The 25663-nt window shown below is 44.0% G+C and overlaps 1 protein-coding gene across 1 annotated transcript in view; it reads right to left on the bottom strand.

Moving 5' to 3' along the window:
- Serinc5 (serine incorporator 5) overlaps window positions 1-25663 on the bottom strand; it is a 104576-nt gene that overhangs the window by 34838 nt on the left and 44075 nt on the right. Inside the window, exon 2 of the mRNA XM_071612460.1 lies at window positions 23114-23281. Coding sequence (XP_071468561.1) covers window positions 23114-23281 — 168 coding nt within the window. The remainder of the gene's footprint in view (window positions 1-23113; window positions 23282-25663) is intronic.

The raw sequence follows: 25663 nt of genomic DNA, 5'->3' as shown, positions 1-25663 counted from the left end.
AACCTATTCTATTTAGATTCCCATTCTTGTGGTCATGTATACAAATGCAAGGCTAGGAAATCATGATGAATCAATTCTACTGTCTTTCCTAGTCCTCTCCCCTCTCTTCCCTTGGTCTAATCCAATGGATTTCTATTATTCCCCTCCCCAATCTCCCTTGTTTGTGGTTAGCATCCACAAATCAGAGAGAACACTTTGGCCTTTGGTTTTCTAGGATTGGCTTATTTTACTTAATATGATATTCACCAGTTCCATCCATTTACCAGCAAATGCCATAATTTCATTCTTCTTTATGGCTGAGTAATATTCCATTGAAGAAAATATACCACATTTTCTTCATCCATTCATCCATTGAAAGATACCTGGGTTGTTTCCATAGCTTGGCTCTTGTGAGTTGAGCTGCTATAAACATGGATGTGGCTGTGTCACTGTAGTATGCTATTTTTAAATCCTTTGGATATATGCCAAGGGGTGGGATAACTGGGTCAAATGGTGGTTCCATTCCAAGTTTTCTAAGGAATCTCCATACTTCTTTCCATAGCGGTTGCACCAATTTGCAGTCTCACCAACAATGTATGAAAGAACTTTTCTCCCCACATCCTTGCCACCACTTATTATTACTTATATTCTTGATAACTGCCATTCTGACTAGAGTGAGACAGAATATCAGAGTTGTTTTAATTTGCCTTTCTATAACTGCTAGAAATGTTGAACACTGTTTCATATATTTTTTGACCAGTCATATTTCTTCTTCTGTCAAGTATTTGTTCAGTTCCTTGGCCCATTTATTGAGTTATTTATTTTTCTGATGTTAAGTTTTTTGAGTTCTTTATATATCCTGGAAATTGGTGCCTCATCTGAAGTACTGGTGGTAAATATTTTCTCCCAATCTGTAGGATCTCTGTACATGCTCTTGATTGTTTCCTTTGCTGTGAAGAAGTCTTTCCGTTTGACACCATCCCATTTATTGATTCTTGATTTTATTTCTTGCGCTTTAGGAGTCTTGTTGAGGAGTTAAGGAATTTGATTCCCAAGCCAACGTGATGAAGAATGGGGTCTACTTTTTCTTCTAGTAATTGCAGGGTCTCTAGTCTAATGCCTAGGTCCTTGATCCATTTTGAGTTGAGTTTTATGCAGGTGAGATATAGGGGTTCAATTTCATTCTATTGCATGTGGATTTCCAGTTTCTTCCCCCCCCCCAACCCTTAAAACAGACTGAAGTAGGGGACCCCTCTAAAACTGAGAGCAACTTCCTCATGCTGGAGTGGAGGCTGAGGGGCTGGCCCTGCCCAGAGGCCAAGATGGCTGAGAATGGAGGCTGCCCCCATCTTGCTTCCCCAAGCTGTCTAACCAGCCGACCAAATCTGCTATGTCCTGCCTGATGTCCCATTTTGCCGCCTCTTCTCTTTTAAAAGCTTTCTTTTTGTCTCTGAAGATGGAATTTTTGAGACAAAAAGATTCTATCTTCACTCAAAACTGGCTTTAAATAAAACTTATTTTCCTAACAATTTGACTCTGAATATATGTGGAGGAACAAGGTGGAGCCTAACCTCTTCCCCAGGGGTTATAGTGCCACCCAATACCACCCTCAGGAAAAGTTTGAACTTACTTCTCTATGATACCAAACACACACACACACACACACACACACACACACACACACACCACAACATACAGGGTTTCCAGATCAAATGCAGAATAACTAGTTAAATTTCAGATAAAAAAATGAATAATATTTTTGTGTTAAGTACGCCCCATATAATATTTGGTATATAGTTAGACTGAATACTACTGAAAGCTTGGTCCTTGTCCCTGATGCCAATTCATGCCAATTTAATAATGAAGACAAGGTTTTGAGAAAAAGGAAGAAAGAAGGTTTATTGCTTTGCTAGTAAAGGAGAAACACAGGGGACTCTGGTCTCGGAGGCTGTGGTTCTGTCCATCAGAGAAAACAGAGGGCTTTTAAAGTTCTTCAAAGGCTACATTTCAGTTGTTCCCTGACAGGGTCCCAGGTATGCCCTGAAGGTGTGTTGAAATTCACTTGTTAATTTGAGAGAGTCACTTCCTAGTTCTTCTGGTGACAACTCTTTCCTGGAGCATAGATAACTCATCTTGTTCCCCACCCCCAGGTTAGGGAAGGGGAGAGAGAAAAGAGGGAAAGAAAAACATGTCCCTTGAAAAATAAGCAGCAAGGGCTCTATTCAAAAGGTGAAGTGGACCACTGTTATGTGAATATTGCATAGGACAAACACATCCTAAAACATTTATTCTTGGCAAGAGAGGAACCGAGAGAAGACATGGTCTAGTTGGGAAAGGCCAGGTACGTGCCATCTTGGAAGTCTGGCCCCACTCTGTAGGGAAGGGCCAAGTACTGGGTAAGCTAGAACATCTGTGTGCAAAGTGGAGGGCTGTTTGGAAGGGGCAGATGTGAGGCAGAAGGGCAAGTCTGAAGGCCACTGGTAGTAGATAAAGAAGGTCGACCAGGGGCAGGCAGCATAAAATTTCTATAGGTAGGATTCCCAGTTGGCAGCCCTGACAGGTGAAGGATTGAGGGGAGGGCTCTTTGAACACTTTGCTATCCGAGATGGAGGGGGGCACAACCAGAAAAGGTGGAAGCCTCGCCAGGAGTCTGGGGCAGCCCAGTGGGGACACCTGCTCTGGATATTGCTTCCCAGCAGCAATTAGGACAGAACACAAAGACACAGAAAGACCCCTGAGCACGGAAGCCATAGGAGTGCTCTCTGAAGGAGTTTGAACTTTTAAGCTGTGCTGTAAAGTGGATGAGCATCTGGCATGGTTAAAAAAAAAAAAATCTTCAGATACTGAAGCAGCAGGGGCCCAGGCACAAAATCCATGTTTCAGGGACTCTAACCCCAAACAAGTCACATCTGAATGAGAACACCCCCCTCGCACTATGATCCAACTTTTCTGTCAACACCAGCCCCTCTTTCACCTTTACCCTCCTTCTCCACCTTCCCACCCCCAAACCACTGATCTCCTTTCCTTCTCCCTCTAACCACCAACAGACGTGGCCCTCTTGTGTTTACACCAGGCCCCCCCAACCATGCCCAGAACCCCCTGGGCTCATCCAAGGGTGAGTATGTGGTATCGCACATTTCATCCAGAATAAAAGTAGGCAAATAACCCTCTGCTCCAATTACTAACCAAGGCTCCTTTATGCTGTGGGTGACTCAGAAAGTAGTGAGTATTTTTAGGCAAAGAACCTCCTAGTTGAATAAACAGACAGGATTTTAGCAAAAGGAATTTGCTCTGATTAAATATTTGTTGTTCCAAACTCCATCCCAGTTTTGGAAAAAGAAAACAGACATCACACACAGATTCCACACCATGGGGGTGTCGCCTCTTAAGTCTGGTCTGGGCATCCAAGGACATGGCCCACAAGTCAGGCTGACACTGAGCCTGTGTTGTTTCTGTGCAGGCCTCTGAGAGCAAGGGGTTTCCTCCCAACCCTCAGAGGAACAAACCTCAGAGCCACAAACCGTCAAGCTAAGAATAAACAGCTCACATGGACTTCCAACCCTGACTCCATGGCTAACCTGGACAAGTTACACCTCCCCCCAGTCTCAATTTCCCCATCTGTAAAATGAAGTAATCTCATGGAGTTGACCTGAGAATTAAATCAGCTAATCCTTGTGAAGTGCTTACCACCATTCCTAAGTGATAGTTATCACTATGTAAACTTCCTTAATTCAGAGGCATTATCTATTATGTAAAAAGAATTTCCAGAGGACAGAGGTGGGCACACTGTATAGACCTCGGAGACTGGTGGGTGCATTCTTTTTTTTTTTTTGGGGGGGGGGTACCAGAGATTGAACTCAGGTGTGCATAACCACTGAGCCATATCTCCAGCTCTTTTTATATTTTATTTAGATAGAGACAGGGTCTCACTAAGTTGCTTAATACCTTATTAAAATGTTGAGGCTGGCTTTGAACTTGAGACCCTCCTGCCTCAACCTCCCGAGCTGCTGGGATTACAGGCATGCACCACCACACCCAGTTTGGTGGATACATTCTAATCTAAACATGGGGGCCTTTGGGCATCTCAAAGCTCAGAGCATACTCTATTCACTTTACCAAGGGATTCATGAAGGCTAACTTTCAATAAGATAAATCCTTCCACAGTAGGAATCTGCAAGAACTGAATTTCAAAAAAGCAGCACTCCACCTACCTATCTTTCACAACCCAGACATCCCCAAAACAAAGTATATCTGACTCAAGATTCTGGGAAAACATTTCCAAAACATGAACACAAATATTAAGCTCGAGGAGAAGGAAGCTAGAAGAAGATCCATACAATTCTGCCCACAAAGAAGAGACGCTTAGCCAAGCCCCCCAGACAGAGCTACATAAAGGCCTGCAGAAATAGTTGGCCAAGGGCCTCAGATGCTACAAATTTAGAAAAAAAGCATAGACTCTGGATTGGTTCCTACAGAAATGGAGAGAAAGGGGAGAGTCATGGTTCTATAATGTAGACTTCAGAAAAGAAAATGTGATATTAGCAAAGCTAATTATTCTTTCACTTCACTGTATCAACTTTCTAGTGTATCCAGTGAAACTAAGCTTAGACAGCTAGGCATGGGTGACAAATCAAACCCACTGAAACTAGAAGAACAAGATCTGCAAGTTCTGTTTGCTTATTCCTCACTTGAAAAAAAAAATGGGGATGAGAAGCATCACTTTGTCAGCCTTGCCCCTCATCTCGAAGATGTGCACTCATCTTCAAACATTCCAGGACGGTTTATTTTCTCGGTAAAGAATTTCAGGGTCTGCCTGTTACCCAGCAGTGGACAAAAGATGTGTGACAGACAATACTGAACCAGCCTCCTCCCTCCCTCAGAGGACCTCTTTCAACAAACAGCCAACGCTCTTTGCTCAGTAAGTGAGCATCCTCACCCTTTTAAGAATGTGGGGGCCTTATTTAAATACAGTAACAACAACCAGTACTCACTTCTCTTTTGTTTAAGTCTCTGAACATTTTTTTTTTTTTTTTAAGTAGTATATCTTTATTGTGGGATGAGGCTTTTGTGGTGCTGGGGATTGAACCCAGGGCCTTTTCATGCAAGGTAAGCACTCTATCAACTGAGCTATAGCCTCAGCCCTCTGAACATTTTTTAAGAGAAAAGTCTACATTGTGTCCTTACTAAAAGCCAAAAAGAGGAATTAAAATTCTAGAGTCTCGTTTTACCTGACCTGGCCACCTCTCAAACCAGGATGTTCATGTTCCCAAACAGTAAGTCTTCAGAGTCTCAACAAGCACCCAACAGGGACTGCCCTGGGAGTTCACAGCTCCACTTTTCATGGTCCTCATGATTAAACAGCTAGAAAATGACTCCAATCCAACTGCTAAACAGGACAACTCACAAAGGACTAAGATGGGAAGAGAAGGGCTCTTCCACACACCCAGAGTGGCTTCAGTGAATTTCAACTTCCACTGAGGAATCAGGTAAAACTGGAGCAGAATATGCAAAGAACCGGCCTAGTCACTGATCTTGAAGGAGACACGGGAGCAAATCCCAGTGAAGAATGACATAGCTCTTGAACGAGGCAAGTTTCATAGTTGATTTGGACTACTCATGGTGTTTTTTTACCTTAAGTAGGACATAAGAATCTACTATCCTCGCTGGGTGTGGTGGCTCATGTCTATAATCCCAACAGCTCAGGAGGCTGAAGAAAGAGGATCATGAGTTCAAAGCCAGCCTCGGCAACTTATCAAGGCTCTAAACAACTGTCCAGGCCTCTGAGAGCAAGACCTTGTCTCTAGATAATTTATAAAAAAAAAAAAAGGGGGGGGGGGGCGGGCTGGGTATGTGGCTCAGTGGTTAGTGCTCCTGGGTTCAATCCCCAGTACCAAAAAAAAAAAGCAAAAAGAACCACTGTCCTCAACACACCTATAGGACCCCAACATACCTATAAGCTCAAGATTCTGAAAGCCCCTAGCTACTTGTTCCCACTACTGGAATAAGTACCCACACGTTTGGGTTCCCAGTCTTGCATGCCTCCCATTATATGAGACCTGGAATTGGGGCTCCCTAGCCTCAGGGAAGCTGGGATGCCCCCATGCTCATTTTCTTTATCCTCACAACTTATGAGATCATCAAAACATTAGTCATGAGCAGTGAAATGCAAACCAATAACATGGAAGGGTCCCAGGTTTTCTTTAAATTGCTTTTAAGTCAAATGAATAATTGAGTTACTTATAGAAAAATAACAGGTGCACAAATCCTGGGAAGAAACAGAGAGAAACAAAGGGAGCCAATTAAGAAATACGTCCAGAAAGAAAGATCAATGGGGCTAACTCCTGACAGGGCCGACTGAAAAGTGAGGATTTATGGCCACAGGTTTCTCAAAGTATTTCAAAAGGGAAATTTAACTAATAGCACAGGCACACTAAGATAAAGTCTGCCCAGTCATTGGCCCCAGCACACGCATAAACAGAGAACTGACTGGTAGATGAAAAGACTGGTCCCCATCACAGTTCCAGAAAGGACCCACTAGGGTCAAAATCTCCCCCGCCCTACGGGAAGGAGGCGTTGAACATCTGATTAATAAAGACTGCAGGAGGTGGAAGCCAGTTTCCTGGTAAACATCAAACAGCAGTAAATTTGGAAGCAGCCCTGTTTCCTTTGTTCTCTGCTCTGCTCAGAAGATGACCCACTCTCTCTCTCAGGAGTGCTCTGGGTTTGAGCCCTACTGTATTCCACTCCTAATAAAATGCTCTCGCTTATTGTGTCTGACTTTAAATTTTCTTTTGTCAGAACATAGGAACTGAGATTTAGAGCTTTAGCTTCCCACTCTCCTGTGACAAAAATGTTTGAATTGGATACATAAAAATCAATTTTACCTGTAAATGATTTTCCATTTTATTTAAAAATGTCACAATCCCAAGCACCAAAAAAAGCCACATATATACATATTTTGTAACAGGGACTTGGGGAGACTGACTTTTCTAGCACTGACTTTTCACTTTGGACTGCGGAAAGTAGATAAAAGCTTGGCCTCTCCACCTTCTTCCTTTTTTTTTTTTTTTTTTTGGTACTAGGGATTGAACTCAGAGGCCCTGGCCACTGAGCCATATCCACAGCTCTATTTGGTATTTTATTTAGAGACAAGGTCTCGCTGGGTTTCTTAGTGCCTCTCTTTTGTTGAGGCTGGCTTTGAACTGGCAATCCTCCTATCTCAGCCTCCTGAGCCTCTGGGATTACAGGCCACCACACTCACACTCCACCTTCATTTTTTATCAATCTCCCCTATTAACCCTAAACTTTGGGTCAGATTCCTGCTCGGTTTGGCATGTAGGCAAGCAACTCTATAAAGAAGTCTGTGTATAGTCTGGTAATATAAGATTTACTATCCCTAAATTTATTCAACCTATTTCTTCCCTCTTTAAGACTGAGGCCACCAAGATAAGAATAAGGTATTTTCAAGATTTGCAAGACCATTCAACTGCCAGCTTTTACAATGCCCTGTTCCAAACCCCCTGTGGAGGGGAACTAGAAGTGTCCAGTCATTGCCCTACACCTTCCAGGGACAATGAGCCTTGGAAGCAGATGGCCCATGAAAAGACTGCTCCCCCACCCCAGCAGAAGCAATTACCAAATTGCCACCTTCCAGGATCATAGCTCTGTCAGATAAACATCCTGCAAAGCCATGGAGATTACCCCCTGAGCAGGGACAAAGATAAGGTTCTGTGTGATCAAAACCAAGATGATCAACAAGACCACAGGTTGACCAAATCTGCTTGACTGCACAGGCCTCTGGACCCCAACACAATTCTTCCTCTATTTAAACCTAAAGCTCACTACAAATGCACACCCCACTTCCAAATATGGCAATATTGATTAAAGTTCCTTTCCTGTTTCCCACTTGATTCTAGGGGCAAGTGGCCAGCCAAAGTCTCTGGTAACAGCTTTAGGCCACTCCCTCAAGAAGGGAGAATAATAGCTTGCAAACTGCATGGAGCCACCACAGGTCTAATATAGGAGTCAGCAAATGACAGCCTGTGGGTCACATCCAGCCAGCCTCCAGTTTATGTAAATAAAGTTTTATTGGAACACAGCCATGCTCATTTGTTGGCATGTTGCTTGGGCTGCCTTTGTAGTACAATGCCGGCCCACAGCCTGCAGCTCTTACTAGCAAGCTCTTTATAGGGAAACTTTGCCCACCCTTGCACTATCAGCAAGAATAGCTGAGGAGTTATGGAAACTGTTAACTGCTGAAGTACAAATTACCATTTCAAAGGCAAGTGACAACTGGTGATAACTTACTCCAAAAATGGGAAGCTAAAAGGACCAGCAGAGAGCTGAGAGGCTCTTCTGGGTTGTCCCAACTCCCTTCTTCCATTAGACCCTGTCCTCAGTGGAACTTGGATTTAAGTGAATCAAATTGTACAGCTCCTGCACGTCATTTTTAGAGCATGAAATTGGCGTCTTAATTTATCTTCTTTTGGAGGGAGTGGAAGGGGATGGGGTGAACGTGTCTGTGAGCTTCTTAGACTCTTCTTCATGGCTCAGAAGCCCTCAATAGCTCTAAATGAAAAAGTCCTCACATCTGTTACACAAACCCAGACTATGCATCCAAAAATAAAACCCACGCTGATGAAAGCCGGCATGTGGAAAGATAATTTTAGACTTATGTAAAGACTGCAGAAACTGTCTCCCTGAAACTGAAATACCACACCCCCAAAATACCCAACCTCTGTGATTACCCTCAATCCAGCTGGAGACGGCAGCACACTAGTCCCCATTACAAACCACCTCCTCGCCACACTCTCAGTGTCCAAAGAGAGGGAGAAGCATTCCTAGATTCTGACAGGACCCCAAAAGCCAAGAGAAGTTAGAGCTGAGTTGACTCCACTGTCTCCAGAATTCACACCTGAAGTTCACACTGTTCTCTTTTTCCCTTACCTGAAGTCCAGTGCTCCAGAGAGAACAACTGCATGCTGTGCTCACTTACCTCCCCAGCACACCCCAGAGGGCTTGCCACCTTTATACTTAAGTGAATCAATGGATAAGTAAATGAATGCAGATTGTTTTTTAAAAAGTTTTGAAGAATGTACTTAGGTTACAATTTAGTCAAAGTAACATTGTTAGAGGACAGACAGATGTGGATGGTGGAAACATGAGGTAAAGAGAATGATCCTATAAAATAGGCCCACTGTGCTGGCCCCACATGCCTTCTTTGCCAAAAAGCAATTTACCTGCAGCCCTGCCTGGACTAAGTAGATAGGATATGTCACATTCCTCAGCAGGCTACCTGTTATCTGCAAGAGAATGCAGGCAAGAAATTAGGTTAAAAAGAGGAACACAAGCTACTCTGAAGGGAGAGAATTTTGTGAACCATTGCACAGACGAGATTCTGGAAGATAAGGATAATTCCTCCTAACAGTAAAATCTCCTAAGAATGTATAGTTAAGGGGCTGGGGTTGTAGGTCTGTGGTTGAGTACTTGCCTCACATGTATGAGGCACTGGGTTCGATACTCAGCACCACATAAAAATAAACAGATAAATAAATAAAATAAAGATGTTGCGTTCATTTACAACTAAAAAAAAAAAAAAGAAGAATGTATGATTAAGAACCTAATTAGAAGGCTGGGGCTGTAGTTCAGTAGCAGAGCACTTGCCTACCATGTGTGAGGCACTGGGTTCAATCCTCAGAACCACATAAAAATAAACAAGTAAAATAAAGGCATTATATCCATATACAACTACAAAAAAAAAAAAAAAAACTTTTAAAAGAGAATTCAATTAGAATCATAGGCCAAAGTGACCCAAAGTTGTCTTGGCAGTAGGGATTTGAAAGTCTGATGTCACCCTGCTCAATCAAAAGTCAAGAGGTGGACCTGGGCAGGACTCTCTGGAAACTTCTGGGATGGATAAAACTGGAGTGCAAGAGAGGTACACTGTTCCCCTGCTTTCTGAGAGGACCCACTCTCTCTCTCCCTTGAGAATGTCCCCTTTTCCTTTTCCTATCCTTTCAATAAACTCATGCCTGTTACTCTGAGCAACATGTCTGAAATCTTTCTGACTTGATCACAAGAATTGGGGTTTTAAGAGGGGGTCTTTGCACTGCCTCAGTTTCCTGGAAGGCCCCAGCTGTGTAACAATGAAAAACCAGCCTCTACCTCAGAGCAAAGCCTGGTCCTTGGAAAAACCCATAGAGCACTCCTAGGCACATACCCACCCTGCTGAGTTGTTTGTCTGTAAATTACAGGAGAGGTTTGCGGTGCCAGGTGACCCTGACTCAGTCAGGCTAGGTGAGGACTCATAGCAACCCCCTAGCAACCACCAATCAGCATGAGACAGGGAAAATACCTGGAATGCCAGATGATCTTCCCAGTAGTTTATGGTGGTTGAAAACATGTTGGGAAACCATGTAGTTCAGCACGTACTCCCCTCATGGCTTAAACCACTCAGTTCAAACGAATCCCCCTCTTGTACTAACCAATCACCCTTACCCAACTTGTTCCCGCCAGTGAATGTGCTAATCATGTTTTAGAGTTGTTTTATGATTTTCCCGCAGTGTGTGATGATTGCTAAGAGATGCTATGATGTATGTGAAGTCCCTGCCTTCCCCAAAGAGTGTATAAAACTGCTGCAAACCCTGGGCTCGGGGTCTCTCAGCATCACCAGTTGCTGTGTGTGTGCGCAGAGGACCGAGCTAGCTTGCAATAAACACCTCTTTGCTGCTTACATCGATCTTGGTCTCTGGTGGTCTTTTGGGGGTCCCGAAATCGAGCATAACAACAACAAGACCCTCTATTAAACCTGGTGAATAGTACCAAAGTTAGGCCACAGTAGCCTCACTTTATCTGTGGGGTATATAATCTAAGACCTCCAGTGGATCTCTGAAACCATAGATACTATCAAAGCCAATATATGCTGTTTTTACCTATACCCACATACACCTATGATAAAGTTTAATTTACAAACTAAGTACAATACGGATTTATAATAATAAAGAATAATTATAACAATATATTTTAATGAAATTGCCAGCATCGCTACTCTTGTATTCTGGGACCTTAAAAAATAAGAGCTACTTGAACACAAGCACTGACACCCCAACAGGCAATACGATAACCAAGATGACCCAACTGGGACAAAGTGAGACATGGCACAATTAAAAAACTTGTAAACTTTTTTATTTCTGGAATTTTCTATTTAAATTTATTTTGGATTGTAGTTGTCCCCAGGTACAAAAACACAGAAAGCAAAACCTTACATGGGGGAGGGAAGCTGCTATATTCACAATATTTTCATTATTTCCTATCCCCATCATTCTGAGGCTACTTCATCTTAGTTCATTCTGTGGTGTGCCATTTGTCTGTTCCTTTGGCCCCATTTTTATAACAACTACAATGTTCACTTCAACTGTAAACTCTCCTCTCTTCTATTTATCTACAGGTCCTTGAAGGCCCATCTGGAGGTTGGTTCCAGAACAAAGCCTTAGGGAAACTCCCATTTTCAATGCTCCTCATCCTCTCCCTCCCACAGTCAGACCAACCTTTAAAAAGATCCAATTAACATCCAAGGGGTTCTGGGTAAGGAATCTTCATAGACCAAGGACAATTAGTTCCTTGCATTCTGGCTCCGGACAGACCTCATTATTACTGGGCAAGGATCAAACCTCTTTGTCCTTGGTTCAGACTCAAAAAAAAAAAAAAGGCATCTCAGCAGGATATCCATTAGTTCAAATCGCTGCCTCTGGTACTAAACAATTCTCCCTCCCCCATTCTCTGGTGTGTGGGAAATGCCCCTTCCCACTTCCATGAGAGAAGCCAGGGCCTGAACAATGCAGGGACTCTTGCTTTCTCCTATATGGCCTTATGTCTGGATGGAATTTAGACCAAAAATAAAACTGTTTGGAAACATATGTTCCCAGAGTCACTCCTACTGGGAGGAGAGGGAACTCAGAGGACTTATGAGGTAGACCTCATTGACAGCTCCCCACAGGCAAACCCTAACAGGCCCTCAGAGTTCTACAATGGCCTTGAGATTCCCACTTTGACCTCAAAAACTTACTCCTTGATACACTTGACACCTAAGGTATCAGTGCTGTTCTGTTTGGGAAGAGAACTTTTAAAAAGCATTCCATCTCACCTGGGTTAAACAAAATAAAACAAAAACCCTCCAGAATCAAAGAACTGGGTAGGCAATATTTTTTAATTTGACATTTCTCTTTTCCTCTTGGTAATACTGGCGATTGAACCCAGAGGGCCACTCTACCACTGAGCTTTATCCCCAGCCCATTGATTGATCTACGTATGTATATATGTATGTATATATTTTTGAGACAGGGACTTGATAAGTTGCTGAGGCTAGCCTCAAACCTGTGATCCTCCTGCATCAGCCTCCCAAGTAGCTGGTTTATAAGCATGTGCCATAGCACCTAGTAACTCAACATCATCCTGACACAAAAACATAATAAGGTAGCTATTGAGAATGGAGAATTCTACTGGGGAATTCAATGTGCCCAAAACAACCCCTGATACCAGTCCCAGGTTTCAGTACACAGAACTCTGAACATTTAACCAGTAAAGACCAAATTCAAAACCACAGCCAGACATTCCAGCTTCAGCATGAATACCTGTCATTCTGTACTAAGAATACCTGGTGTTCTGAATCAAAGTGGCACATTTTTCACCAATGATGTTTGTTTGCTTTTAAAAAATGGTCACACCAAACACAACCTGAAGGTGGTTCCATTTTACATGCAAAGCCAGTAACTAAACATATACTATGTTTGTGGCTGTCCTGTTTTCCATTTCAGACTGACAGTCCTCCCTTGAGTTCAGCTTTTGGCCGTCAGGCAGGAAGGAGGCAGGTAGGCAAGATGATCTTTCCAGAAGGAACGCTGCTGCTCCCTGCCCCTGTGCCCAGAGGAACGTTTAGGGATCTGAGTAAGGCTATGCTTGCTACAAGGCTTTCACTGAGACTTCTATCAATCTAGGGCCAGCAAGCAAACCTAGTCACTCAAGCTGGCCAGGTGACTGGCAGTCCTGCACCGTGGAAACCTCTCACCTCTCACTGTCGAATGCCTGGCTGGTATTACTCATCTACCTTTACAAATTCAAACAATCCATTCAAATTATATCCTTAGAAAAGATCATGATTTTCTCTAACACTTAATGTCATGTGCTGCTTGCTTTCACTTTGAGAAACCAGCCTTTACCTCAGAGCACAGCCTTGTCCTTGGAAAAACCCACAGAGCACTCCTAGGCACATACCCACCCTGCTGAGTTGTTTATCTACAAATAACAGGAGAGATCTGCAGTTCCAGGTGTCCCTAACTCAGTCAGGCTAGGTGATGACCCATAGCAACCCCCTAGCAACCACCAATCAGCATGAGACAGGGAAAATACCTAGGATGCCAGATGACCCTCCCAGTAGTTTATGGTGGTTGAAAACATTTGGGAAACCATGTAGTTCAGCACGTACTCCCCTCGTGGTTTAAACCAATCAGTTCAAACCGTATCCCCCTCTTGTACTAACCAATCACCCTTACCCAACTTGTTCCCGCCAGTGAATGTGCTAATCATGTTTTAGAGTTGTTTTATGATTTTCCCGCAGTGTGTGATGATTTGCTAAGAGACGCTATGATGTATGTGAAGTCCCTGCCTTCCCCAAAGAGTGTAATAAACTGCTGCAAACCCTGGGCTCAGGGCATCTCAGTGTCACCAGTTGCTGTGTACGTGCAGAGGACCGAGCCTCTTTTCTGCTTACATCCATCTTGGTCTCTGGTGGTCTTTTGGGGGTCTCAAATTCGAGCATAACAACTTATCATGGGTGGGTGCACTGCATCCTTTTCCCACTCATCTTGTTAACTGGATCCTTAGCTAAGGACCTTGGCCCAGGTATTTTAAGATCCCTGGGACTACTACATGGAGGGCTTCCCACAGACTACACTTCCTGGCTGGGGATGTGGCTCAGTGGTTAGACACTCTGGGTTCAATCCCTGGTTCTAAAAAAAACGAACAACCATAAAAACCCCCAAAACTATACTTCCAATTATATATACAATTATATTCCTCTCTAGTTCTTCAGGTTGAAAATAGGAAATAAAGTAGCCCATCTACCAAACTGCAGAGCCTTAAACATACTCGATGAAAGCTCTGTCAACTCCAGGAACCACTGAAGCATTATATAATGTCACCGTGCTCTGACTAGAAGATATATTTATGAACTGTCTTTTGAAATCTAAGTTGTTTCTAAGGAAAATGGCTTCTATATTCATGCACAGTCACTATGCTCTGGTGACGCACAGAGTTTGGAGGTAGTGTATCATCTGGGAGAAATTCAAGAAGCAAACAGCTTCCTCAGCTCACCCACAGAATCAGTTATCAGGAAAAAGTTTGAGGGAAGCTGGGGACTTGCAGGAACTGCGGGAGTCCAAAGGAGGTGGATGGAGTATTTAACACCAGGAAGGCTGGCATGGCTGGATTAGGACTGACTGCAAAGCAATCTGGGGAAAGCATATGGGCAGCACTGGATCTAGAAATGGAGCATGGAAGGAGAAAGAATCTATCAGTGTCCCGGCACTGTTCTGAGTAACAGATGCCTTTGCTAGCAGTTAACATATGATAATCAAAGCCAGAAAGAAATGAGCTGCTCCCGGAAAAGCAAGTGAAAAAAGGGCTAAGGGCAGCATTTAAGGCACAGGCAAAGAGGGCATGACGTCACATCCGCTAGGGGGGCTGAAATGAAAAGACACATAGATGGGGGGGGGGGGCACGGTGACAAATGGCCCCGTAATCCTGGGCTGGGGAGGCTGAGGCAGGAGGATCATGAGTTCAAAGCCAGCCTCAGCAATGGCGAGGCGATAAGCAACTCAGTGAAACCCTATCTCTAAATAAAATACAAAAAGAGTTGGGGATATGGATCAGTGGTCGAGCCTCCCTGAGTTCAATCTCCAGTAACAACAACAACATCAAAAAGATACACAGTAAACATTGGTGATGGTGTAGGAATTTGAACCTTCACACCTTATGTCGTTATGATGCCCACAAGCAGGTGGGGAAATGGTACAGTTACTTTGGAAAATGGTATGGCAGTTCCTCAAAAGGGTAAGTAAGAGCCAGGCACCGTGGTGGATGCCTGTATTCCATCAACTCAAGAGGCCCAGACAGAAGGACCACAAGTTCAAGTCTAGCCTCGGAAACTTAGAAAGATCCTGCCTCAAAATCAAAAATAAGAAAGGGTTGGGGATGTATTTTGGTGGTACTGGGGATTGAATGCCCCTGGGTTCAAGGTTCAACCACCAGTTGTAATACCACCAATATCAATTAAAAAAAAAAAACAAAACTTTTTTTGTGGTGACTGCACAACTCTGATCAAATGAAAGACGATGAACTGTATATTTTAAGTGGGTCCATTGTGCCATATTAATAATATCTCAGTAAAGTTGTTTAAAATAAAAATCAGCACTGATGAAATGCTTCGTGCTAGAGAGTCAATGTGTTTATTTGCTGGTGAGGAATCTATGTGTCAGGTATTGTGATTTTTTAATGGAATAAATCACTAAATTCTCCCAAGATCCTATGGAGTAGTTTATTCTGATTTTTTTTTAGAGAGGAGATCAAAGTGGAGAGTGTAAGAAAGTTGGTGAGTGGTTGAAACCAAGCCATCTGGCTTCCAAGCCCAAACTCTTAGCCACTGTTATACTACTCCTCGACAGTGGGCCTGAGCATGGTCAAGGGGAAGGAAGGGCGTCAAGAACCAGAGGGACCAGCCAGGGGGCTGCAGTTTTAATAAGGATGACTCAGGAAGATGTGATCTAGAATGAAGGAGAGAAAGGAAAGGGCTTTGAGAAGGTGGAAGCCTGGTGCTGAGGGTGCCACAGTGGTGGATGCCACACACCGGGACTGGGCTATGGGCGAGCAGAACCCAGAGGAAGGACCTCTGCGCCTGAATCTTTTTCTTTTTCTTTTCTTTTTTTAATATATTTATCTTTTAGTTGTAGTTGGACACAATATCTTAACTTATTTATTTTTATGTGGTGCTGAGGATCGAACCCAGGGCCTCACACATGCTAGGTGAGCGCTCTACCGCTGAGCCACAATCCCAGCCCCAGGATCCGGGTTTTCTTAACAGAAAAAGGACAGGAGCACAGAGAAACAAGTGGGCAGTGAGAGAGTAGTTCAGATGGTGCATCAGATTCTAGCTAGATAGGCAAGAAAAAAAAAATAGAGGGAAGATGAAAGGCTATGAGAGCCAAACAAAAGAAGATTCAGGGGTCAGAAGGCAGGGCAGGTGCTGCAAAGTCCCAAGAGAAGGAAAGGGGATAAGAAACGGTAGTCAGGAAGTGCCATTTTTAATGTTTAAAAATCTGAGCCAGGCATAGTGATGCACACCTGTAATCCCAGCGGCTTGGGAGGCTTAGGCAGGAGGATTTTTGAGTTCAAAGCCAGCCTTAGCCACTTAGTGTGGCCCTGAGCAACTCAGTGAGGCCCTGTCTCTAAATGAAATATAAAAAAGGGCTGGGGATGTGGCTCATGGGTTAAGTGCCCCTGGGTTCAATCCCTGGTACCAAAAAAGAAAAAAAGAATGAAATCTGAGAAGCCAACTGCTCTGAATGATGGACATCAATATTTTGAGATGTGGCTGTGAGACTCAAATGGCTACAAATAATCCTTTAGTTCACTTTGGCTTCTGTCCATATAATATTGCATCAGGGTCTCTAATACACATAAATTTTTTCTTTAGCACATCTCCCTCTCCAATGAGCACGATAGTGAAAAGTGAAAATAACTGAGAAATACAGACTAAACATATCTATCTCACCCCTGTGGGATGTGTTCTAAGAGGGTGAACTTTCTGGATAAAAAGAAAAAATCCTTTAAGCCCATCCTGCTAACTTAATCCAAAGCATCCAAAAACTTGAATGGAAGGGCTTTTGCCCCTTCTCCAGCAAGTGCTGGACTTCATGATAAATGTAGAAAGTGCAGTTAGAAATACACTCTACCGTCATGTATCTCTAAAAAGAACAAAATTTTAAAAAGCTGTAGTTAGAGTGTGTCTTGAAGACAAAAGACTAAAGATTGAAAAATAGCAGGACCGGCAGTGACTGTTTCTTGGGCATCAGAGAGAGGCAGGCTGTGGCTGAATGTCTATTGAGAGCAGGGTGTCAAAGGGATCAGGATAGTCTCTAAATAGTTCTTGGATGCAAATGTCAGATATTATCTGGATGTGTAAGGGACAGAGTAGCTATGGCAGAGAAACACTTCTTGGGTCATGGCCCAGAGCAGAGCAGGTAAGTTTGCAAGGATCCCTTCATCATGCTCAGCAATTTACTTCCAATTTACACCCTGGTGGGTGGAGTAAGAGAGCCCTATGTCCACTTGACATTTGTAGACTTTTCAGAAATTCTTGAGCTCAAGAATTAAACCATTCCCAAAACTGCAAATGCCTTTCTTTGGGAGCAGATAGTTATGCTAAATGTATGAAACAAGATGTAAGTAAACATCCAGGATCACCATCACCATTGGGCCATCACAAGTACCCAGTTCTTTCCCCTCTGCCAATCCCCACCCCAGGGCCTCACTATAGCATACCGGCCCTTCCTAAAGAGAGCCAAATGTGCCAGGCATGGTGGCGCACACCTACATCCAAGCGGCTCCAGCTCCAAAGGCCAAGGCAGGAGGATCACGAGTTCAAAGCCAGCCTCAGCAATGTAGCTAGGCCCTAAGCAGCTCAGCGAGACCCTGTCTCTAAATATAATATTTTAAAAGGGGCTGGGGATGTGGCTCAGGGATTAAGCATCCCTGGGTTCAATCCCTGGTACCCCTAAAAAAGACAGTCAAATGTAACAGTGAAGGGGGGACTCTTCTGGCTAAACAAAAGCCTGCAAGCCAATTTATACACCTGGCTAGAAACGTCTAGATGTTGGATCTGGGTTCATCTCCGATGTGGCACTGGCTGTGACACTGGCTAATGAGTTAGGAATGGAGGGAGTACTAACCACGGGGACTTGCTTTCTTCAAGGCAGGAGAGGGAACAGAACGAGGGGGCTGCTTTATGACACCTCAACCTCCCCACCCCACATCCAGGTCCTATTCAATCCTGTCCTGTGATACTCTGAAGTCCTCTGTGCCCTGTGACATTGTCGTCCTACCTAGGGAGGCAATGACCAATCAAAGAAGTGTGGTTTTCATATTTTTACCCACTCAAAAGAGAACTACCCAAACCTGCCAGTGGAAAGTAATGTGAAAATAAATAATGTAAAATAAAATACATTTCCAGAAGAGACCAAGCAAGAGTACAAAGGAAACACAATACCTTCCAAAACAAATGAAGAAACGAAAGAAGACTCAATAAAAACAGAGACCTTAGGTGACTCTCCTCTCAGTACAACGAACACGTCTGCACAATTTAAATTTAAGATGAACACACTGCAACACCACAAAACCAACTCCGTGCCTGGAAGTCCTTTCCACACTGTACACCAAAATCATAATTTCACTATGTAGTTCATGATGTGTTTTGATTCTGAAAAACTTCAGATGCAAAAAATTCAACTATCTCAGGCTCTCGAAAAATTGGAGCATCTCAGGGCCAACAGGAGCAAGGGAAGAAAACAATGAATCTGAGATGGTTCCAGTTAGGAAATTTAAGGTTCTTCCCCACATTGGCCATGGCACAGTGAGTTCTCAGGAAGGAGAAAGGCCAAGGGCCTCACCGGTCATCCGGCCTTCCTTCTCCACTGTAGGCTAGGTTTGAGGGTCCCTAATCCCCAGGAAACAAAAACCTTCTTTTCTCCCCTCTCCCAAATGCCCACAGAGCTCCCACGGCATCCAAACCTCAACTGTCTCTGTATGGCTCCCAAGCACGGCAGTGACATGTTGACTTAGAGGTACAGGTCAGAAGACCTTATCCTCTTGCCTGTTTCTTTTTTTCCTTTTGTGCTCTACATTCTGCCTCCCCCATTACTGGGAATTGAACCCCGTGGTGCTTTACCAGTGAGCTACAACCCTAGCCCTTTATTTTTTATCTTGATATAGAGTCTTGTTAAGTTGCTGAGGCTGGCCTCTAACTTGTGATCCTCCTTTCTCAGTCTACCAAATTGCTGGGATGTGCACCACTATGTTCTATATTCTAAAAGGGATCTTAAGTCCTTTAGGCATCAAATGTCTAATTTATACCTGTTTAAGTTACACAGTACATAGCAGGAAGGACCTGTAATCAAATGGCTCCTTATGTTCCAAGATGGGAAAAATGCTCCAAGAGAAGGCAGAAACCATGCTCCATTCAACTCTGTACATGCTCCATGTTCAGGAGAGCTGACACAGAGCCAAAGCTTTCATGGGAAAGAGGAGTTTCCCTAGGAAAAAGCTGGCCCAGCATCTCCCTGTAGTTCCCTCACTGAGTGGTAAACAGGTCACATTCTGAAACCAAGGCAAAAACTGAAAGCTACTGAATAGGGAGCTACCCTCGTGCTGTGTTCTCAGACCACACACCAAAAGGCCCATGTGACTCTGGCAGGGTCCCTCCAGTGGGCAGAGGCGAGAATGAGGGGTGGGAAGCAATGACACATCACCATCAGGCCAACAAGTACCCAGTTCTTTCCCCTCTGCTAATCTCCACCCCAAGCATCTACACAGGCCAACAAAGAGGGGGCGAGAACTCTAGCAGAAGCCCAGTGTGCGTCACACAAGGGGACCTTTCAACACCCACCCTCACACACCGCCTGAGGATGAGGTCAGCCTCCTTCTGAGGCCACGGAACAAGCCGACTTTGTGGCCAGATGGCCAGCCCCATGCAAGGCTCTAAAGATGGAAACGGGTTGAGTTTTGCCCACAGGGACCTCACCCCTTATGTACGAAGCTCAGCCAAACCACTTTAATAGGTGTATTTAGGGGTGAGGCAAAGAAGTGTCTACAAAAGCCACTGGGAGGCATCAGGGCTGCCCCGTCCCTTCCTCTCTCCCTCCATCTGGTCTCTGACCCCAAAACACCTCACACACACCATGTGGAGCTCACCTCCTTAAATCTCTCCATTTCAGTGATGATGGCCTCCTGCTCAAGAATCTACACTGGCTTACATTTGTCACCGAATCACATTCAAACACTTCACCTTAGCACTGAAATTCTGCAAGGTTTGGTCATTTGACCTTCTGTTATTCTTGCTGGTCCCTCGATACATACCCTGAGCTTGTTCTTCCTCCTCTCAAGCTACACAGTCCAGAGCTAAGAACACATTCAGACCAACTTCTAAATCCCAAGTCTCCCACCCAACAGCTGGAGACCCGGCTCAAGGAGCTCAAACGACCAAGTGCTTCAGTTTCCTTATCTCTAGAACAGGAAGCATAACAGCAGCTACTGTTAAGGCCAGTTACTGGGGGTAAAGGAGAAGACAGAGGTAAAATGCTTGAAATAAAGCCTGGCACGTAGTATTACCCAATAAATACTAGCTATTAAAATACTTAAATGGATGGAGTTGGATAATATAATGCTAAGTGAAGTAAAAAAAACCAAAGGCCAATGTTTTCTTTGATATGAGGATGGTGTCTCATAATGGCGATGTGGGGGGAGCATAGGAGGAATGGAGGAACTTTAGATAGGGCAAAGGGGAGGGAGGGGATGGGAGGGGGCAAGGGGGTAGGAATGATGTGGAGTGAGTTAGACATTATTACTCTAAGTACATGTATGAAGACACGAATGGTGTGAAAATACTTTGTGTACTATCAGTGACTTGAAAAATTCTACTCTATATGTGTACTGTGAAATGATTTGCATTCTGCCATTCTGCATTCTGTGTATAACAAATACTTACAAAATACTTATAGTCCATACAAGACACTTCCTTCATGAAGCCTTTCCCAACAAAACGGGGCAACATCTTCTGCTCCTTGAGTGTTCTACCGACAGTCCGAAAGCACAGATAACTGGCTGGAGTTGTTAGGGATTGTTTTATAGGGAAAGGCATAATCATGTATTAAAATTATTATGAGGGGCTGGGGATGTGGCTGAAGTGGTAGCGTGCTCACCTAGCATGCGTGAGGCACTAGGTTCGATTCTCAGCACCACATAAAAACAACAACAAAAAAAGATATTTTAAAAAAATAAATAAAGGTTCATTGACAACTAAAAAAAAAATTATAATGAAATTCATGTTCTAAAACACATACCTATAGCTCACAAATGACCTTTACCTTCCAGTAGCAATATTTCGACAAATTCACTCCTAAGAGATAGTACATGTATGTATAGTTACAGATTTTGTCGCTTGGATCCCAGGCTTGATTCCACCAGGATTGAAAACTTTTGAAGAGCAGGAATCATGCCACAGACATCTGGGACACTGAGTTCCCACCACGGGACCACAAGGGATCATCAAGCCACTGCTTATTGAATTTTAAAAGAACATTATGCTCTTGGAAAAACAGAAGTAGTAAATAGGAGATTAAGAGCTCAAATCTACCCTTGTGGTATACCAATTCTCCAACTTCTTGCATACAAGGTTAAACCCTGATGAAACAGGAGAGCAGGAAGTAAACACACCAACACAGAGCAAAACTGGCAGCGACCCACGAGGCGGCCTCAGGTCTTAGCCTCCCTGCCTCTAAACTTCCACTGTATTTCATCCAGCCTTTCTGGATGAAAGTTCTGCCTTGTTTTAGGCCATGGAAGACTCCCCATCTTCTCTTCCAAATGATAAGCTTCCTTCCTCGTTTGAATGCTCCCATTCCAGTGCCTCATTGAGTTGTAAGTTTAAAGCAATCAGAGTATCCAAACTTCACGGGTTTTGGCATTAGTTTCCACTACACCCAATGCCATACGACAATTAAGAGTGTCTCACCCAAGAAACAGCTTCAAAAAGATATCCTCTAACTAATGGATGAGAACATGCCAAATGCTTTTAAGAAAATGGTGTTTTGGGGTGGGGATGTAGCTCAGTGGTAGAATGCTTATCTAGCATGCAGGAGGTGCTGGGTTCCATTTGCAGCACCACAAAGAGGAAAAAAATAAAATAATGAAAGAAAGAAGATGGTTGTTTTGAAGTAATTGAGTGCATTTAGAACAGCTGCAGTCCCCGCTTCCTCAGGAGTTGCTCCCCTGTGAGGCATCTTCACACGGAGCTGGCGCCATCAGAGCCTGCTCCAGGCCTCTCTCCACCTCCTCACTGGTCAGCGCCCAGAGAACACCGCGCTGAATGTGAGTTTCCACAGGAAAATGGGGTTTGGACGTCTAGTCTTTTCTCTCCCACTTCGCATGGGCTGAGAGTCGCCTTCTCTCTGGCGGCCTGTGCTCTGGCAGATGAATTCTGCCCTGTTCCCTGCTGACCGTGCCCAGCTGGGTACGACTCATGTAGGGGCTCAGTAGGAAGAAACCCACCTCACCGCGGATACAAGCCACACTGTATCACATCACTTTATAAGGAATGAAGGTGATGTTGGCATCTAATCTCTTTTACCAACTAGTTCAGAACCTAGCAGAGGAAGAAGGGTGTTATTGAGCTTCCTCGAGGATCCCACCACACTCCCCCAGAATCTGACTGATCCAGAGCCTACTGTGGGGTCACGGGGGAAATTCCAAGAAAAGGCCTGATGTGCGCCTCCATGAGCATCACATACCAGGCCTACTTCTGTACACACTGCACAAAAAATGACTGGAATCTATCACTCACCCCTGGAGACACCAGCCAACAACTGATCTGCCCAGAAAGGTTAAAAATCATCCCAGAGCCCACTCCCTATTATCTGTGGACCTATCTAAGCTGTATCCTCCCTCCCATTAAGAACTGTTTATAGCAGCTGCTTCTTGAAATACTGGCAGTCATCCTTCTGACAAGGGAAAAGTACACAGGTCTATAAGAGAAGCCTGTATATTTCACCAGGAACAGATATAAACAAAGCAAAGACAAAACACTCAGTCTTCTGATATAAACATTCTCCACCATAAGCATCAGACTACTCCATCCCACTCCTAAAGACCAAGCTGTTAATGTTGGCCTGCTTGGCTGGGAAGGCTTCAGGAAGGTTCAGGAAGAACAACTGTACCCCAAACCACATGGGGATGAGATCCCGTCCTCTAAATCATGTTTTCCGAACGCCTGCAAACAGCAGCAGGATCAAGAGCTGAAGACAGGCAAACTTACGTGCTCCTTCATCTGCTTAGCCACGGTGGGTGACATCATCATGCAGCAGAGGAAGACGACCAGGATGAAGTACAGCGCGTACATGAAGCGGGTGGTCCGTGACTGTCGCACCTTGGGGCAGCAGCCGCAGCAGAGGGAGCAGCCTGCAGGCCCACAGCAGCAGGCCAACTAGAAAAGAGCACAGACATCCTCTCAGAGCGTGATACTGTGACGGAATGAGAAATACATATTTGGTCTTCATCCCAGGTTCCTAGCCTAAGGGCTTCTAAAACCCCTTGGATTTCCAGAGTGCTGGAGGAGGCGAGTCTGTGCTAATGAGGTGACTCTTGGGAGCCCTGGGTATTTTAGGGTAGGGGCAGAAGAAATCTGCTCTGTGGCTTAGTGGACTGGAAAGTTCAGCTCCCTAACCCATGCCTGGGGAGGGGAAATGTAAATTGAGTTAAACACCAAAAGCTCCATGATTTAATCAGTCATACCTATAGAATGGCATCTCCATGAACACCCCAATCCATGGGATTCAGAGAAGCCAGGTTGGTGAACGCAGCCATGTGCTGGGAGGGTGGTGTGCCCCAATCCCATAGGCACAGATGCTCCTGTGTTACAATTCAATAAGATACTTCTGGGGCTGGGGTTGTGGCTCATTGGTAGAGCATTTGCCTCCCATGTGTAAGGCTCTGGGTTCAATCCTCAGCACCACATAAAAATAAATAAAAACAAAATAAAGGTATTGTGTCCATCTGTAAAATATATATATACATTAAAATAAAAAGATACTTTTTTGTGTGTGTATGATGCTGGGGATTGAACCCAGGGCCTTGTGCATGCGAGGCAAACACACTACCAACTGTGCTATAACTCCAGCCCAGAGACTTTCTTTAATAGCCCAAAAGTTATTTTTCAAAGCAAACTATGCCAACAACCAAGGGAACAAACACATTACCTTAAGCTAAACTCACCAGATAGAAATTCAAAACAACATCTGTGAAATAGATAATTAGGTTGGCATTCTAGGAAACTCTCACAGCCCTGACTTGCTTCTAGAAGAACACAACTATGGCCCCTACCACTTACAGCTTATTACCCTCAGCATGTCACTCACCCCAACTGATCTTCACCTTTATTATTTTTTTTTTAAAAGAGAATTTTTTAATATTTATTTTTTAGTTTTTGGCGGACACAACATCTTTGTTTGTATGTGGTGCTGAGGATCGAACCTGGGCCGCACGCATGCCAGGCAGCGCGCTACCGCTTGAGCCACATCCCCAGCCCCTAATCTTCACCTTTAAAACTGGAAACATCAATTCCTGGCCAGGCTAACTCTAGGACTGTCACAAAGTTGGACAGAAGAGACAGCATCTTATTGTCCCAGGTTCCAGAGGGCATAAGCCTTTTGTAGAATAAGCCAAGTCTTAAAAAATAAGTAAATGTAGAACCTTGTGTAAACTATGGGCTTTGGGTGATGAAGACATGCCAGTGTAGGTTCACCAGATACCATGAATGCGTTCCTCTGCTGGGAGTGTTGATAGTGCATGAGATTGTACATGTGTAGGAGCAGGGTGAACACGAGAGATCTATCTTCCGCTTGATTTTGTTGTAAACCTAAAACTTCTCTAAAAAAATAAAGCCTTTTTTTTTTTAAATGAGCCAAACAATGCCTGTCCATGGTGGCTCAACAAATGGATGATGACCAAATAATGTTCAGTAAAGCCATGACACTGACACTCCTCAAAGTGGCTGAGGATTCCATTTCCTAGGGCCCAAGGCACGAATGGTGCCCTGCACTCTGACTTTCTCACCAGCATCGAATCACAAACAGTATTGGATACTGCACTCTCCTTTCCCATGAGAAATTATTCTATACTCAAAAGGGAGTCAGACAATCTCTTTAAAGAGCTATGCTTAAAATCCTTCTAGAACATTTCCACAAGAGTACAGGGATTCAGACACAAACACTGCAAAAAGCCTTACTGTCCAGCTATACAGGGGCTGAGGTTAAATGAATTATGGGCTATCTTCAAAATGGAATGTTATTTAAAAGAGTAAATCGGAGTTGGGCACAGTGGCACATGCCTGTAATCACAGCTACTTAGGAGGCTGAAGCAGGAGGACGGCAAGCTCAAGGACAATCTGGACAACTTAGCAAGACTCTCCCTCAAAATAAAAAGGGCTGGGGGAATGTAGCTCAGAGGTAGAGCCCTGGGTTTAATCCCCAATAACACACACACACACACACACACACACACACAGTATGTCCATATTATGGGCTGAATTATGTCCCCTCAAAATTCTTACGTTGAGATATAAAATAGGAAATAGGGTCTTTCAAGGGGGTAATTAAGGTTAAATAATCTCATTGGGGTGGTCCCTAATCCTATGTGAAGTGAGAGATTAAATTTCTGCTGTTTAAGCCACATGGATGGTGACATTTTGTTAGGACAGCCCCAGCCAATTGCATGTGGAGCGCATGTGGAGACACAAGACCACTTGCTAAGGCTAATTACCTGTAGAGTGAGCCTTGTGTGGAGGGAAAGGAGACACCTACTTATCACT

Source organism: Marmota flaviventris, chromosome 5, assembly GCF_047511675.1.
Source record: "Marmota flaviventris isolate mMarFla1 chromosome 5, mMarFla1.hap1, whole genome shotgun sequence".
In the NCBI taxonomy this organism is placed as follows: Eukaryota; Metazoa; Chordata; class Mammalia; order Rodentia; family Sciuridae; genus Marmota; species Marmota flaviventris.
This window is presented reverse-complemented; position numbering and strand designations above follow the sequence as displayed.